General features: G+C 42.3%; 2 protein-coding genes across 7 annotated transcripts; one reads left to right on the plus strand and one right to left on the minus strand.

Annotated features, from left to right (window-relative positions):
• Window positions 1-373: 373 nt before the first annotated feature.
• On the plus strand, window positions 374-7,389 carry LOC124202770 (protein tramtrack, beta isoform-like). Of its 6 annotated transcripts, none has more exons than XM_046599190.1 (7): window positions 399-498; window positions 581-615; window positions 821-1,024; window positions 1,106-1,727; window positions 1,802-1,894; window positions 6,036-6,202; window positions 6,390-7,389. In XM_046599190.1, the coding sequence occupies exons 3-7, from the start codon at window positions 842-844 to the stop codon at window positions 6,567-6,569; spliced, it is 1,245 nt and encodes a 414-aa protein (XP_046455146.1). In that variant the 5' UTR covers window positions 399-498; window positions 581-615; window positions 821-841; the 3' UTR covers window positions 6,570-7,389. The 6 variants fall into 6 exon arrangements, with proteins under 6 accessions (XP_046455145.1, XP_046455146.1, XP_046455144.1 ...); XM_046599188.1 differs by lacking the exons at window positions 6,036-6,202; window positions 6,390-7,389 and adding exons at window positions 3,845-4,004; window positions 4,587-5,859 and having other exon boundaries at window positions 406-498; XM_046599189.1 differs by having other exon boundaries at window positions 374-615.
• Window positions 7,390-9,612: 2,223 nt separating this feature from the next.
• Window positions 9,613-12,590, minus strand: LOC124202772. Its single transcript, XM_046599193.1, has 5 exons — window positions 12,206-12,590; window positions 11,724-12,019; window positions 11,482-11,630; window positions 11,240-11,387; window positions 9,613-10,763 (listed from the first exon to the last, which is right to left on the minus strand). Exons 2-5 carry the CDS (start codon window positions 11,984-11,986, stop codon window positions 10,643-10,645), a joined length of 681 nt encoding a protein of 226 aa, XP_046455149.1. The 5' UTR covers window positions 11,987-12,019; window positions 12,206-12,590; the 3' UTR covers window positions 9,613-10,642.
• Between the last annotated feature and the right edge of the window lie 2,594 nt (window positions 12,591-15,184).

Below are 15,184 nucleotides of genomic sequence, written 5' to 3' on the forward strand. Positions count from 1 at the left end.
AAAGAAAAGTCGACCTTATTTCAATGGGATAGATTATTGCATATTTTTAGAACGATTTTCTTATTCTTTTCATTGAATATAAAGTATAGGAAAATGCAATTTAAAAAAAAAAAGGTAAACGCGGACGCGGACAAAGGAGTGATGACGAAATTATGACCCAACAGTCCAACTGCATATAATTAAGGTCGCAGACTCGCAGTGAAGCGGCAGCCAATTTTCTAACAAAGTTTTTGGGGTTTTCATAATACTTAGCAACTTAGACTGGAATTTTTAAAAATGTATCAATACAATTTTGTGTCATTTAATTGCATTTTCCCCTTTAATCGATTTACATTTTTGTTGTCTACGTGTTTCCAGTTGTCTGGTTTGTTTACTGATTGAAGTTACGGTATCAGCCGCTCGGCGGATTGGCGCTGCTCCATAAGACCGGAAGCAGTTAAGAGCGTCGACAGGACAGGACGCCATTTTCTTGAGCGGAATAATCCGGATTGATAGCAGGTGGTTTCCACTTTCAACAGCAAATATTCATTCCACGTCTCAAAACTTCAAGTTTGATTATCTACTCGTTTTCTGTTTGCAGCTTGTTGCTAAACACTGTGCCTCTCAAAAGAAGTGGTAATGAAAAAATTTGCCCACGTTTATTATTGAACACTCGTGTTACTGTGTTAGTAGTCAAAGTTGGCAGAATGGCGATTGCGTAGTAGAACACCTTGTTGTTTTGTTCACGTCAAAGTACCGCCCTGTTCATCTTGACCATTTTGTTTGTTTTCATACCACTGATTCAAATGTAGTTGTTTAATTACATTGTTCTAATTTTTAGATACAGGATTATTTTTTCAAGATGGGACCGAGCAGTGGGGTGCAAGAGTATTGCCTAAGGTGGAACAACCATCATAGTACATTGGTCTCTGTGATGGATGCTCTACTTCAAAAGGGCAGCCTGGTTGATGTCACTTTGGCTGCCGAAGGAAAGTCCATTCAAGTGCATCGTCTGGTTTTATGTGCCTGTTCAAACTACTTTCAGGTAATCATTAAACCTGTTAACAACCTGTTAACTGATGTTTTTATTTGCCTTTACCATCTTAACAATTTCTTTGATTAACAGGAATTACTCTCATTACATTGGGACAAGCAAGCTGTGGTATTTCTAAAAGATGTTAAGTTTGACCACTTGCAAGCGCTGGTGGACTACATGTACAGGGGAGAAGTGAATGTATCCCAGGATCAGCTAGCTGCATTTCTGAACACCGCAGAGGCCTTAAAAATCAAAGGGTTAGCTGATGGTGATAGGGATCGAAAGAATGAAAAAAGAATTCTCGAGAAAGCCATGCGCTCCTCTTCTCCATCATCGTCGTCGATTACTAGGCCCCCCAAGCGCGTTCGCAAGCAATCCAAAGAAGATTCCCCGCCAATTGATAAGACTCAGCTACCTCAACACAATTTGCCTTCTCTTGTCCGTATCCCACCTACTGTCACAACTTCCACTGCTGCCTCTAACGATAGGAATGACAGTCCAGTCCCTTCCCCAACAGACAGTCGCCCTGACGATGACATGCACTCGAATTCAGCGGCCGACAACCTTAATATTGAAATTGACGACGGCGAGGAATATTCGATTGTGGAACCCAAAATTGAAACGGAACTCGAAGCTGACTACAGTGGAGGCAGCGGCGATGAAGAAGATTGGAGTGATTCCGAGTATCCATCCAGGATCGATGCGTCTCGTGGTATGAAAATGTCGAGTTACCTTAAAGATCTCATTTATTAATTAATATGCACCTATGTGATGTATGTCATGCAGGAGAACAAGGCTGGAATGACGATGCTGACGGACACATGAGTGGTGAAGGACAATCGCATTTGGACCATGGAGACCTAAACAATTCAGCAAGAGGTAGGCAGATTTTGGTTAATTTACATTATTTGTTTTCGTTTGATAGTTTAGTTTTGTTTTGTTATTTTTTTTTCTTTCACTTACCCACAAAAGAGAAAAGAATACCAACAACACTTGGGGCATTTTTCTCGTGTTTGCGTGTGTGCTGTTGGGGTTGGATTAAAAAATTTTTTTTTCTCTCCCGTCGTGCTCGGACATTTCGACACATTGGTTGATTCCCAGTTGCTTTCTTGGCTTTTGTTTTTCTCAAATTTTCCTCAACATCCTTCCTCCCGCCGGCCTCTTTGGATATCTTTGCTACATTTTTGTTTCCAATTTCTCCTTCGCCTTATTTCGATCCGTCTCCTTAACACTACAAGTTTAAATACTCTACTGATTGAACATTGGTTGACCCATAATTGCAATAGGGCACACTATCGTCCAAACATATATTTTTTTTCCTGAACAGAAGCGCATTTTTCCTTTTTTTTTTAATTATTATTTTGACAAGAGAAAAGTAATGCAAGTAATGAGTTAGAATGACGAGAAGAGAGACGAAGCGTAGAGCAAGAGATGAAAGAGGCTGACACGTTGTTGTTTTCTCTTTCTCTCTGGGTTTCTTGTTGCAGAGCAGGTGGAAGAAGAAGAATCAAAGGAAGAAGATTCTGAAGTGGAGGAGGTGGAGGTGGTGGAAACCAAGGAAAAATCGCCTTACCGTTGTGCCAAATGCGGCCGCGGCTATAGTCGGCGCCACAACCGCGATCGCCACTACCAGATCGAGTGCGGACAGCCAGGGCGCTTCCTCTGCCCGATCTGCTCGATGTCCTTTACGCGCAAGAACAACGTGACTCGCCATTTGGCGAGGAAACACCAAAAACCCTAGGAACCCTCTTATTTTTTCTCGAATCTCCATATCCTTCCTCTTTGTCACACTAACATCGGTTCACTCTGTTTGGCTCTCCAAAAGCCTCTCTCTCTCTTTTCTATGGCATCTCTCTCCTGATTTTTTGGCCGTAACACTTACCTTTACGTTTCGACTATGATTGTTTCTCTTGTTAGTAAGTGAGTGAGGTTGTATGTGTGATATCTGTGTGATCCGGAAAATACTTCCTCGTTACCCGCTTACTTGCTGCTACTGTATACCGAAATTCTCCTGGAGCTACTACCTCTTGTTGTTGTTGTCGAGACTGGAATCGATGCCAAACTGCATTGGATTACATAGATTCGTTTTTGTTTTTGATCCGCCAGCCGGAGAAAGAAAAAAACGCCCAAACAAACTCCCAACTCTTGCTCTCTTTCAATCTCTCTCTCTCTCTCTCTTACAAGACTTGCTTTTTGTTGCGAGATCGTCGTCGTAGGTTGAGGGTTAAGTTGACACTTTTGATGATCCCTCTCCCCAATTGGATGGCGGACAAAAGACAAATTTGTATACATAAAGAAGACGGTGGCATTGGCTTTTTTTGCACCCGTTTCCGAACTCTTTTCTATATTTTCTCGAATCGCGATCCCTGGATCGCTGTGGAAAGGTTTCTCATTCTTGCTATCATACTGGGCGTTTTATCAACTGCCTTACAAGACACACAAAGCACGAAACGGACATTTGCGCGAAGGTGGTGGTGGTGGAACTGGAATTTTTTTTTTTTTTTTTACAGTTTATATTTTCTCCTCTCTCATTCTCATTCTCTCTTATCTCGCTCTCCCTCTTTTGCATCTTGCTATCCAGCCGACGAAGAGCTGGCCGAGGGTGGGTGGGCAAAAAGAGCTAGATGAAAAGTTAGTCCAATTCAAACATTTCTAAAAACAAAAAAAGTCAAAATGTAATTTAAGCTTTTAAACAAGAGCTGTCACATCGAGAACTGCTCGAATTGTAATCATTTAAAAAAAAAAGAATAGAGACAGAAAATCGATGCAAAAAAAAAAATCAAACGGCAAACAAAATCTTAGTGACGCTGGTTGGCTCTCTCGTTGCAGGATTAGTCGGCAGGTGGACGAAGCAATCGCACGTTCGCGCGCCACCGAACATGACCCACCACCTCCACCAGCACGAGGCCACCACTGCCGACGTCAACACCACCACCAACACCAATCGATCCAAGTCGCGAAAGAAGGTTTTGCCGAACCAGCTGGGCAGGTACAACCCATTAGTCCTTAAAAAAACAAACTATCCGGTGTACCATCCGCCGTCGATTGACAATTCCTCTTACCGCCGCTACCAGCCGCCGTTTCGTCGCTCCGAGCGCAGGATTTTCAGGGTGGGTTTGTTGTCGGGTCGAGTGATCAACGGAATATCACTCGGGGTTGAATCTAGTAAATCTATGCACATGAAATCTGGGAAATTGATTGATTAACGTAATGGCCAAACACAACACCTAAACATAATTATTGATTGATATTCGCCCTATCTAGATTAGCAACTTTTTTTTTCTAGATTATTTAATTACATTTGTAGAATATTTGCCAAGTCACCTTGAGCTGATCATGGAAGATTTTTGTGAACTCGGGAAAGCGTGTTTGTGCTTCCTGTAGATTCGTGACTGGGTAAAAGATGGCGTATTCCGTGATTGGTCGAAAGAATTGAGAAACCGGTTTACGAAACATTATGTGCTGGGCGGCAAAGAGGATTGTTGATGTCACCGGATGGGTTGTTGGATAGACCACTTGTCACTCTCTCGATCTGATTTTGAAACACCTCCGAAATCTAATGATATCAAAGGTACGAGTGCCATCGATGCGGCCGCTCTTACAACCTGTACGGCAACCTTCGACGCCATTGGCGCTACGACTGCGGCGATCAGCCGCCCCAGTTTGCCTGCACGCTTTGCGGCCGCCTATTTCGACGCCGTTCCAATCTGCGAGCTCACGCCGTCCGCAGCAACTGCCAGCCCCTCACTCCCGTCAACATTTGAAAGATGCGAGAGACAATCCATTTGAGAAAAACAACCGTCCAATTCAACGATTTTTCTCTTCACCAGATAACCACTTAATCTTCCCCCCCTCCTCACTCTTTCGTTTTTTAAGATGAAGCAGTTCCACTCTACAAGTTCATAATCACGTTCTCGTTTTCTTTGCAGCTTTTCCGTTTCGTTTCCAGTTTTTTTTTTTTTTCTTCTCCTTTTTTTAAGATAGACGTATCCGATTTTCCTCCCTGTGTTTCTATATCGGCTTCGACCGAATGTTTTTGTGGCGTGATTCTACTGATCGACAGAAAGCTTTACCGAAAAACGACGGTGATGACGATTATGATGATATTTCGTGCCCTCCTATAAACATATATAACGTGTCTTTTCTCTCTTTATATATTTGTAATATTATCGTGAAGGAATTGAAGCCCCCCTTCTCACCCCTCCACACACACGCGCGCGCATATAAGAAATGTATAAAAGAAAACGGCCATCGTGGTGGCTGCAATCTAACCCATTTTTTTCGGTATCGGTTTTAATCGATGCAATATTATATATTAATCCCGAATCCAAGTTGTCTGTTGATCGGTCCTCAAAGGATATTTCTGTGTGAGACTCGAGGGTTGAGCCCCAATATTTTAAATTGTCTTTTGATTCCTTTTTTTTTTCTTTTTCGATGATTGCAATTTTTGTCTTTTTAAATACCCCCTTCTTCCCTCCTTTTTTTGAATCTGTTATTTCGGAGATAGGAAAAGAGGAGAATGTGATGAAAGATTTTTTCTTTTTCTATCTCATATGTTTAATCATCGATCATTTGACATGCCCCCAAATTCCCCGCTCCCTCTCCTTCGATGATACTGTGCTTTCAAAATGATATTTGCTGGTGATTAGGGCCTTGTTTTTGCACTCTACAGCACACACACACAGAAACAAACACGGTGTAGTATTTTTTTTTAAATCATTTTTTCGTTTTTTTGTGTTATAATAATTCGTCCTTGTATGGCGACGCCAGTCACTCGACTGCTATCCACCTAAAGGGAACTAATTACGAATACATCGATGCCTTTCTTTGTGATTCTTTGATAACCAATACTTTTCCAGTCTTGTTTTATTTCCGTAACGATTGGAATCCGCCAATCCGTTACGAGACCCACAATCCCCACTCCCTGTTTGCTAAAAACCGGAAGGAAAAACCGGATGGATGTTCGTGTCTTTGGTTCCTCATCTCATTTTTTGGTACTGTTGTTTTCTGGGAATTATAGGGTCGGAGGAGTCATCGTCGTCGCCGGTTGTTCGTTCTGGAGATAGAGGAGCCGGAGGAGGGAGTAGCGGCACTGGCAACAGCACGGCCCGGAAGAAGAAATACGCACCAAATGAGCAGGGCCGTTACGTCTGCACGCAATGCGGGCGCTCCTACGCCGCCTATCATGTAAAAATCTTTTGTTTTTGATTTGATTTTCTCTTTTTCTTTTGTTAACTTTAATTTTGTCGTTTGATTTTTCAATCTTTCCGACTTGCTTTTCTTTATCGTTTTTTTTAAATGATTTCGTTTTGATTTATTTGGATTTATTTTTTATTTTTATGTTTGAAAATCGAAAAATGAATTTGAAACGAAGAATCTGATGCGACACATGCGCTACGAATGCGGACTTCCTCCTCGATTTCCGTGCCACGTCTGCGGCCGTTTCTTTCGCCGCAAAGACGATTTGCAACGCCATATCGCACGGATTCACGGCATCCTGGACGGAGCAGCCGCCATGCTTCTAGCTAGCGACGGAATGAAACAGGATGAATGATTTCAAACAGAAAAAAAAACTATGCAAATTACATAGACAAATCAATCAATAAATTAACAAAAAAGAAAACAAATGCTAATTTGGAAAAAAAAGAAAACCTCTTGTGCCGTCGTTTGCACTGACCCCCCAGTGCTTGCAAAAATTTCTTTCGTTTCCGCCTCAATTTTTTTTTCATGATTTTTTTTTTTCTAAATGGTAAATCAAATTCAAAGACAATAACCCTTTAAAATTTTGGAGTCCCAAATATTTGTAACATTGTGTGTGCGTTCGGCTACTGTTGGATTTACGGTTACATCTTGCCTCTGTTGTCCAATTCCAACCCACCCCTGCTTCCTCCCAACTCCCTTGGTTTTTCATGTAATCGATTCCAACCGATGACGTGAACTGATTACTGTTGCACGACTCGTTGCCATTTTTGTCGTGACGAGTTCGACCTTGTTACAACTGTAGATAAATATTATTAAAACAAAAAGTTTTTTTTTCTTTCTATGCCGGGGTTTCACGCTTGTTTTATAGATTGCCTCTTTTGATCCTCCAACCCCCTTTTTGCCTACTCCGCCACCACCTCCGATCGTTATTTTCTCAGGAAAAAAGACGATTTCCAATTTATTTCCTTTTTTTTTGTCTTGTTTTTTTTTGTTTTTTCATTATAAATAATCCGTGATAGATGCAGTAAAAAAAACACAGTTACATTTCCAATAAAAATAAACAAAGAATAAAAACGATTACGGGAGATACATCAAACGCAAATAATTAATTAATGGTTGTAAAGTTATTCCCTCGCCCGTTGAAGACCAAATACAACACTCGGTATATTTTTCTTGTTGTCGATTGTCCACATTATTTGGGCGTGTGTTTAATTAACGAGCTGGCATGATTGCATGTTATTGGATTACTTTTCATCAGCCAGTTGTTCATTTGAGTGCGTGCGTATTTCCCTCTATTCATTTTTCTTGATTGATGAATTAACTGTGGTTCCTCATCACCTGGTTGCCTTGAGGATTCAAGTCGTGGCTATTCTTTATTAGCCGTTTTAATTGCGAAATTATTTCTGAATTGGTCATCAATCGGAAGATAACCGGTTTAGTTTGTTTCCCGTTTTTATTCCCCTACTTGATCCGTTCGTCAGTAATTAGGACATTCTAATTAGTCTAGAAAAATAAATCTTTTGTGCTGCTCCGATTAAAACGTCGCAATAATTGGAATAGATAGGCGACACCGGGTCTTTCGTCAATTCTTTAATAATTTGTTATGCAGCTGTTATTTGTTACACATTTGATGGCTGCTGTTGAAACCAAATAACGAAAAAATAGGCATTTGGCTTGATGATAACGCAGCAGTTAAACGTTGCGAATGCTGGGTACATGGCAGGGAAGAGCGAACATGGAATGAAGAGAAACAATGGCGGACTGGTAAGGGGGAAAAATAGAAACAGGAAACAACCGTTACAATTTTGTTTCTATTCAAAAAAGAAAAGAAAAAAACTCCCTCGAGCTGTAATAGTCTGGCTAATTATGAAATTGTCTTTCCCTCTCCGTTTCTCTCTCCGGAATCTTTTGTTCCGTGACAAATAAATAAAAAAGACACAAACAAAATTCTATGCGAATTTTGTCGGTTTTTCTTCCGCTTGGTCGGCGATCGAGCCGCCGCCAACCGCCGAGAGTTCCCATTCATCAGACATTACACGCGCACATGGGCCGGCATTTCGTGTAAACCAATGTCCAGATGTTAAGCGCGTCAAACAGTTCAATAGCAAAGAAGAAGAAGAAAAAAAAAGGAACAAAAGAAAAAAGAAAAAACGAAAAAGAAAAAATAACTAGACGCAATGGCAGGAATGGAAAGGTCTATGAACAGATTCGGTCCGCGTCGTCTGTCTCTTTTTTCCTCCTTGCATGGACGTGCGTGCGTGAAAATGTCCGAAGAGGGAAACGATCTACCGCTATAATAGCGCAACTCGTCCCCTGCTGTTGATGCCGATGATCTTTCGCTGGGCTTTTTGCGTCTATTCGGTTCCAGCTGCGCCTTGGCTTCTTCTCGAATTCGTCGCCCTGGCGTCTGTATATACATACAGAAACATACAACCTGTAGCCTATATAATACACGCCGTGTGTATAGGACACACAGCGAAATATGCTGCCATGATAGTTTCTTGTGTTGGGCGAGTCTGCTGCTGGCGAGGCCAACACTTTTTGCCTGCGACATGTGAAGGAAGGCACCGTTAGATTCCGCGAAAGAAACAACCGGTGTGTGAGTGTGTGTGTGTGCCACGTCTGGCGTGTCTTCTTTTATTTTAGAGATATTTTTCTTATAGAGATGATTTGATTCTGTGGCCTGGGCTTTCTATAGTTTCGATGCTTTGTTGGTCTTGTTCCAGAATCATCGAGATCATAGCAGCGCCTCTAGCATTAGCTGTATGACTGCATCCAAAAAGAAACGAAATAAGGTCCGAAGAAGACGAGAGACAAAAATGTCATGGCGTGCATTGAATGCATACGCGGGTGCGTCTGCCGGTATATAGGAAGGCTATTATTATTTGGAGTAATACACAGCAGCAGCTGTTGTTGGTCGGAGAAATCGACCAACTGAAACACTTGGCTCGGCACGTTGGGAAGACCTCATTCGCTGCAAAAGGATGAGGCTGTGCGCATTCAATTCTTATATTTCCCCCCAGCAGCAGATTGCGCACATGTCCAGCAAGTAACAACTGACACACAGAGGGCGACCAAGGGAAAAATAAAAGGCAGGAAATGCTGTCGTCTTCGGACAAAGGTGACGGCCACGCATCGACCTCTCGTCCATAATATCCTATATCCCGATATGGTGATGCGGGATAGTGATAGCTGAGGAATCCCAACAAAAACCGTTACTATAGAAGTTTTTTTTTCTTTTCTTTTTTTTTGTTTCTATGAGCTTTGCATTTATGGCTGCAATATAATCGGCGAAATGGCAGCCATTTTGGCAAAAATCCGAATAACTTTACACGGTTATTTCACTGCACGATTTGTCGTTGTCCGGAGAGAATAATAAAAGACCAAGAGTTTTGTTTGTACTAAATAAACAGATTATATTAATTCTCAAGTAATGGAATGTGATGAGAAGTATTCGAGGAGGGTTTGGGGGAAAAGGAGGATTTAAAAAAAAAAGTGCTGCCTGCAGCTTACACGTGATGAACGTGATAAATCTCCGGTCATCGTGTTCTCATCAAAGTAGGTCGGGACAACAGGATCCCGAACATATAAAAAAGGTGGAAAGAGAGAGCAGAGAGAGAGAGAGAGAGCAGAGGTGAGTCGAGGAATAAATGGGGAATTGGAGATTGGATAACATGAGCTTGTCGGGTCGTCGAATTCGTCGCGTCAACGGAGAGCAGAGGAAAATAATGAGGAATATAAATTGGATAAATAAAAAATGAAAAGTTACAAAGTCGTCGTGATCATCCACATCATCCCCATTCGCTCCTTGTCAAAAAAGGAGGGACCAAAAAAAATTGCAACAAAAACTAAGAAGAAAAAAAAAACAATTGTCCGTCATGGTGAAGACTAAAGATGACCTGTGGGGTGGAGGGAAAAACCATTGACAAAAATTGGGAGGAAGAAACAAAAAAAAGGGGGGCGAAATAATAATTCGACGTCCGCGAGTCGGTTTTTTGAAGCAAATTGTCATTTGAATGAATTAGCCGAGCTCTCCAATATGTCTATATATATAAGAGACTGGAACTGTTAACTATCGGAAGATGGAAAACAAAACCGGCCATGAAAAAAAAAAATTGGGGAAAAAAAAAAGATATTTAAACAAGTGGGTGATGATCAACGCAAGCCACCATGACGTAATAATTTAAAAACGCTTCGTCGTTGTCATCTGTCATCGTCGTTATCGTCAGTCCATTATTGTTTGAGTAGAAATAATTGCAAAAATCCGAAATGAGAAAAAAGAAGAATTTGGGGGAGGAAAAAAAGGGCGGTATTTTTAAAAAGACTTGCGCTGCACCAACCCCTCATCTGGGGCCTTTTTTCCGCGAGTCGGATCTTTTGACGGATCTCGACTTTCTCGGCTGAGCGTGTTTTTTTTTGGAATGTTTACAAGCCGATTGGGTGGCACTTGATGAGCCTGCACTTGGAGACATCACCGGTGTAGGCGGCGCTCTTCAATGTGGTCAAGTACTTCTTGTAGGAAGCGGGAGCGAAATAGTTCATCACGCTAAAAGAAAAGAGACAAATGATCAAACTTATTAGTCAAAATTGAAATGCAAATCTAAAAGATAGAGACCCAAAGAGCATAGGCCAGCCTACAAAATCTCAAACAAAAGAAGCTAATAGAGAGACCCTAAGAGACCCTGAAGGGGCTGTATAGTCCAAAAAAAGAATTTGTTTGGAGGGGTGCCAGGAAGGAGCCCCGGTTCGAGACAGGTTGCTCTCGCACCGTTACTTTGACCCTGTTCGGATAAAGGAGGTCAACCCGGAAGGTATGCGTCACTTGTTTAAATTCCTGGCTTGGACTACGGTACTCTCTTCACACACACACACATCCCCCTTTTTTTACTGTTACTCGCTCGGAGCTACCATCAGGCCATAAAAGAAGTAAAAAAGAGCCCCCCAAGAAAACTGCGGCTGTTCTTTCGAAATTAGCCGAAAAAAAATGATCGGGAAAATAAAGAAGAAGAAGATGAAATTTACCGGATGACAGAGTCCTTGTAGTAGATGTTCTTGGCAGCACCGCCCAATTCGCAGACCAATCGCTCGATGCACTCGTCAGAGGTGACGACGTCGGTGTAGATGTCGGAAACGCGGGCGCGGAGACGATCAACGGCATCTGGTTTGCTGTCTGTTAAGATTGAATCGGAGAGAAATGAATGAAATGGCGTCGTCAAAATAATCTGATGTAATAGAGCTGATGGGGTGTGTTTGATTGATTATACCTTCGCCTTCGAGATCACGCTTCTTGCGGCCGAGAGCCAATGGGCTCAAAAGGGCCAAACCACCGATGGCGACGAGGGGGACGGCGACGGCGGCGGCGGCGATTCCAGCGCGGCTCAGACCAGCGTCAGACACGGCAGACTGGATGGAGCTGTTGATTAATCAGAATTATTTGTATAAGTTATTGCCAATCAAATCAAAAAGTCAAATTGAGCTGTGCAGAAAAGGAAAAAAAGAAAATTACCGGAAGAATCCACCAATGCCGCCACCTTCTCCTTGGAGAGCAGCCGAGTTCTGGGAGTATTCGAGGGCCTCCAAGTAGCTGTCCTGCTCGACGGCCTGTCGCTCAACGGCGGCTCCTTCCCGGTCGGCGAAGACCTGCTTGGCGATGGCCATCAGCGACGGCTTGCCGCCCAAAGGCTTGGTGTTGCTGCTGAGCGAGGCGCCGCACGCGGCTCCGATCATCACCACTAGAACGACGAGTGCTGCACTGCGAGAGATGGCCATCTTGTCGGATTGCTTGGAGATTGGGGTTTTACGCTTCAATTTTCCCCGTAGAAGAACAAGAACCAAATTAACAATCAATCAAACTTTTTGTTTTGTTTTTGTTTTTTCCCGTATTGGGAGGGACTGAGGAGCGGAGCACTCCGGGGGAATGCGAGGGATATTATAGGCAATGGTCAATCAATAGAGTGAATGGTTGATGGCTACATTTAAATACTCTACCTGATTGTCAAAAATAAGAACGGAGAGGAGTAAATCCACAAGAGTCGGGTTGGCTTGAGTTGAGAAAAGAGCTGAGGGACTTGAGAGAGCACACTGTGTCTTCACGAGTAGATCGTCGTCGACTGATGAACTGAATGAGAAGTGCGGCTGCTTTTCTACCCGGCCAGGTCCCACTCAAGAAAAGCCACAGGTACACACACACACACTGCCAGCAAGCGGGTGTGTGTATATTGTCCGTGTAACATACGTGTGTGTGTACGCGTCTATTACCTTTTCTCTTTCTCCCTTGCGGCGGTGGCGGCGGCGGCCCTCCCGTCTGATTCTTTTGGACTTATTTCCCCATCCAGCTACAACAAACCCACCCATTGCTGGACATTGGGCCGAAAATCTAAAGAGAAGACGAGAAATGGTTAAGAAAAAAAGAAAAAGGAGGTGGGTAGGAGGAGAAAAAGGAGGTCCTGCGGTGAGCACAGGAAGGTGGGAATAAGACGGTGAGGCGGGAAGAGGCTTCAAAAAGAAGAAGAAGAAGAAGAAAAACCAAAATGTACCCGGAATGCCACCAACATCGGGCCACTCACCGCCCAAATCAAGCGAGTCCGGCTTCGAGTTTGCCACCCTCCATGTAGAGACTCGGCGCGTCCATCCACCTCCTCCTTGTATATTTTCTCCTTCTTTCTTCTTCTTCTTCTTCCCCTTATTCTTCTTCGACTTTTTCTACCAATGTCCGTCCCCTTTAGGAGTTCTTTCGTCCCCGATAAGTAGGTCAAGTCAGCAGTTGGACGAGCCGACCAGGTAGTCGTAGAATGTGCATTCGATAACACAGAAAATAAATTTTAAAAAAAGAGACAGAAACGGTATAATATTAATATTAGAGAAATATTAATACCGCGTCTCTCGTAATAAATATCTCGATTTATTTATATACAGCAGGTATGATTTATTTCTACCGTGACTTATTGTCCGTACCAAAAGAGATGTAATACAGTCATTAATCTCGGACCCATAACACAATGCAAAAATAAATTATTGCGATTTATACATCCGAATAATCAAGTGTGTTATATTATATTTCGGTCGCAATTGGAACATGTGAGAGCAGCTGATCATCTTTCATAGAGAAAACTAGACAGTTTTGGTCGAGAATATTGTAATTAAATCGGTTTGAAAAGAAACATAGTTGCGGTCCACCCAGAGACCGACCACAGCGACCCTCTCCATCTTCTTCTCCATCTTCTTCTTCTTCTACTTCTTCTTCCGCGTTCTTCATTTTTTCGGACCATCAGCGTGGCGTACGCGGCTGCTGTTGTTTGTTTCGCCATCGCCTATGGACCCTTTTTTTTCTTCTTTAAGGAACGCCACAAGTCAGCAGAAACTTCATATGGCGACATCATATAAGCAGCTGCCGCGTCACAGCACAAAAAAAAAAGACTCCGCCCGCCGAGTCAACATAGCGGATGTTATAATTTTTAATTTCAACTCGTTTCTTTTCACGTCGTTTTGATGTGAATTCGAAACGCTTGAATATAAAATTCTCGTCCTATATTTTTAAGTAAAGGGAAGAGATTTATCGTGACGTCGATGACTTGGTTTGTTGTATAGAGGAGCCTCTCACTGTTAATAGTCGCGCGTGAAATGCTCAAACAATAGACCCTCTCGGCGTGATTGAGAGTTGATCATCTGTTAAGAGGCAGAGAAAAAGAGAAAGAGCGTCGAGTGACACTTATTTGAGTTCCTCGTTTATTATTTCAACGGCTAATGGAACTTGGAAAAGATTGCGTAAAAAAAAATAATAAAAAGTGTTACCGAGAACACGTTTGCGTCTGTCTAATATCTTTTACGTTTTTTTATTTTACGCCGGTGTCGAAACTACGGAAATGTGGCCCCATTGAAAGGGGTTTTGAGCGTTCAGGAGAAAGTTGAACAAAATTCCGAGAAAAATGTTTTTGATTCTTTTCAATTTTCACATCCTCTTGTTCTTATTCTTTTTCTTTCTAAACATCCGGAATGACCACCTAGCACGATTTCTCGTACATCCTTCATTTTTTTTTCGTTACAGATCGATCGGTAGGCGCACAGCTAACAGTATAAATATCCCAAAAAAAGCTGGACAATCAAAATTGTTTTATTCCAGCAATTTCTTCGTCTTTGTTTTGCGTAGCACGCCAGCTAATAGTTAGCAAAATTACAAGAAAATTACGAGCGAAATTTTTTATTTTCTGGAGCCCCGCCCAGAGGCCAACATTTCGCGGTGTGTTTGTTCGGTAGTATTATTCCATTGCACCGGGAGGGATTCTACGGGCAATGACCTTGTTTTCACCAAATCCCCCACCATAACAATCGGCAAATAAACAGCGGCGCTTATTCGTCTGCTGGATATTTACCGAGCCATTATCATAATATTCTTCCCTTTCTAACTTTTTTGATGTTATACATAGCTACAAGTCAAATGCCCGGCACTCTCTCCACCCATTTTTGATGTGAGTGTGCTGGGAGAGAGAGAGAGAGAGAGAGAGAGAGAAAATGACGTACAGTATGATTATACAGAACACATGGCAAAAGACCGGACGGGGGACCTCAAAATCCCGATTTCACTCGGCCGCAACTGGAGAAAAGATGAGAGCGTTCAACCGAGTCATTCATCAACCCTGGAAATATATAGAATGAGCCTATAACATGGTTGTACGAGAACGACTGGAAAGAAAAATAAAAATAGAAAAAAACAGCTGGATGGCCGAAACAATATGTCATCAAAGTGTCTGGAAATAAAACGCCTCTATAATTGTTACATAGCCCTGCGCAGCAGTTCAGTTCAGTTCCCAAGTTGAGATTTTCTTTTTCGTATACTGTATATAAATATCTACCGTAATTCTTCTTCTTATTCTTATTATTAAATATTATCCCACATGTGTTTCTAAACGTGTCACATTGACTTGAGACAACATATGGCGGTCCGTTTGCGGATGCCTTGTTTTCGATTCC

Source organism: Daphnia pulex, chromosome 9, assembly GCF_021134715.1.
Source record: "Daphnia pulex isolate KAP4 chromosome 9, ASM2113471v1".
NCBI lineage: Eukaryota > Metazoa > Arthropoda > Branchiopoda > Diplostraca > Daphniidae > Daphnia > Daphnia pulex.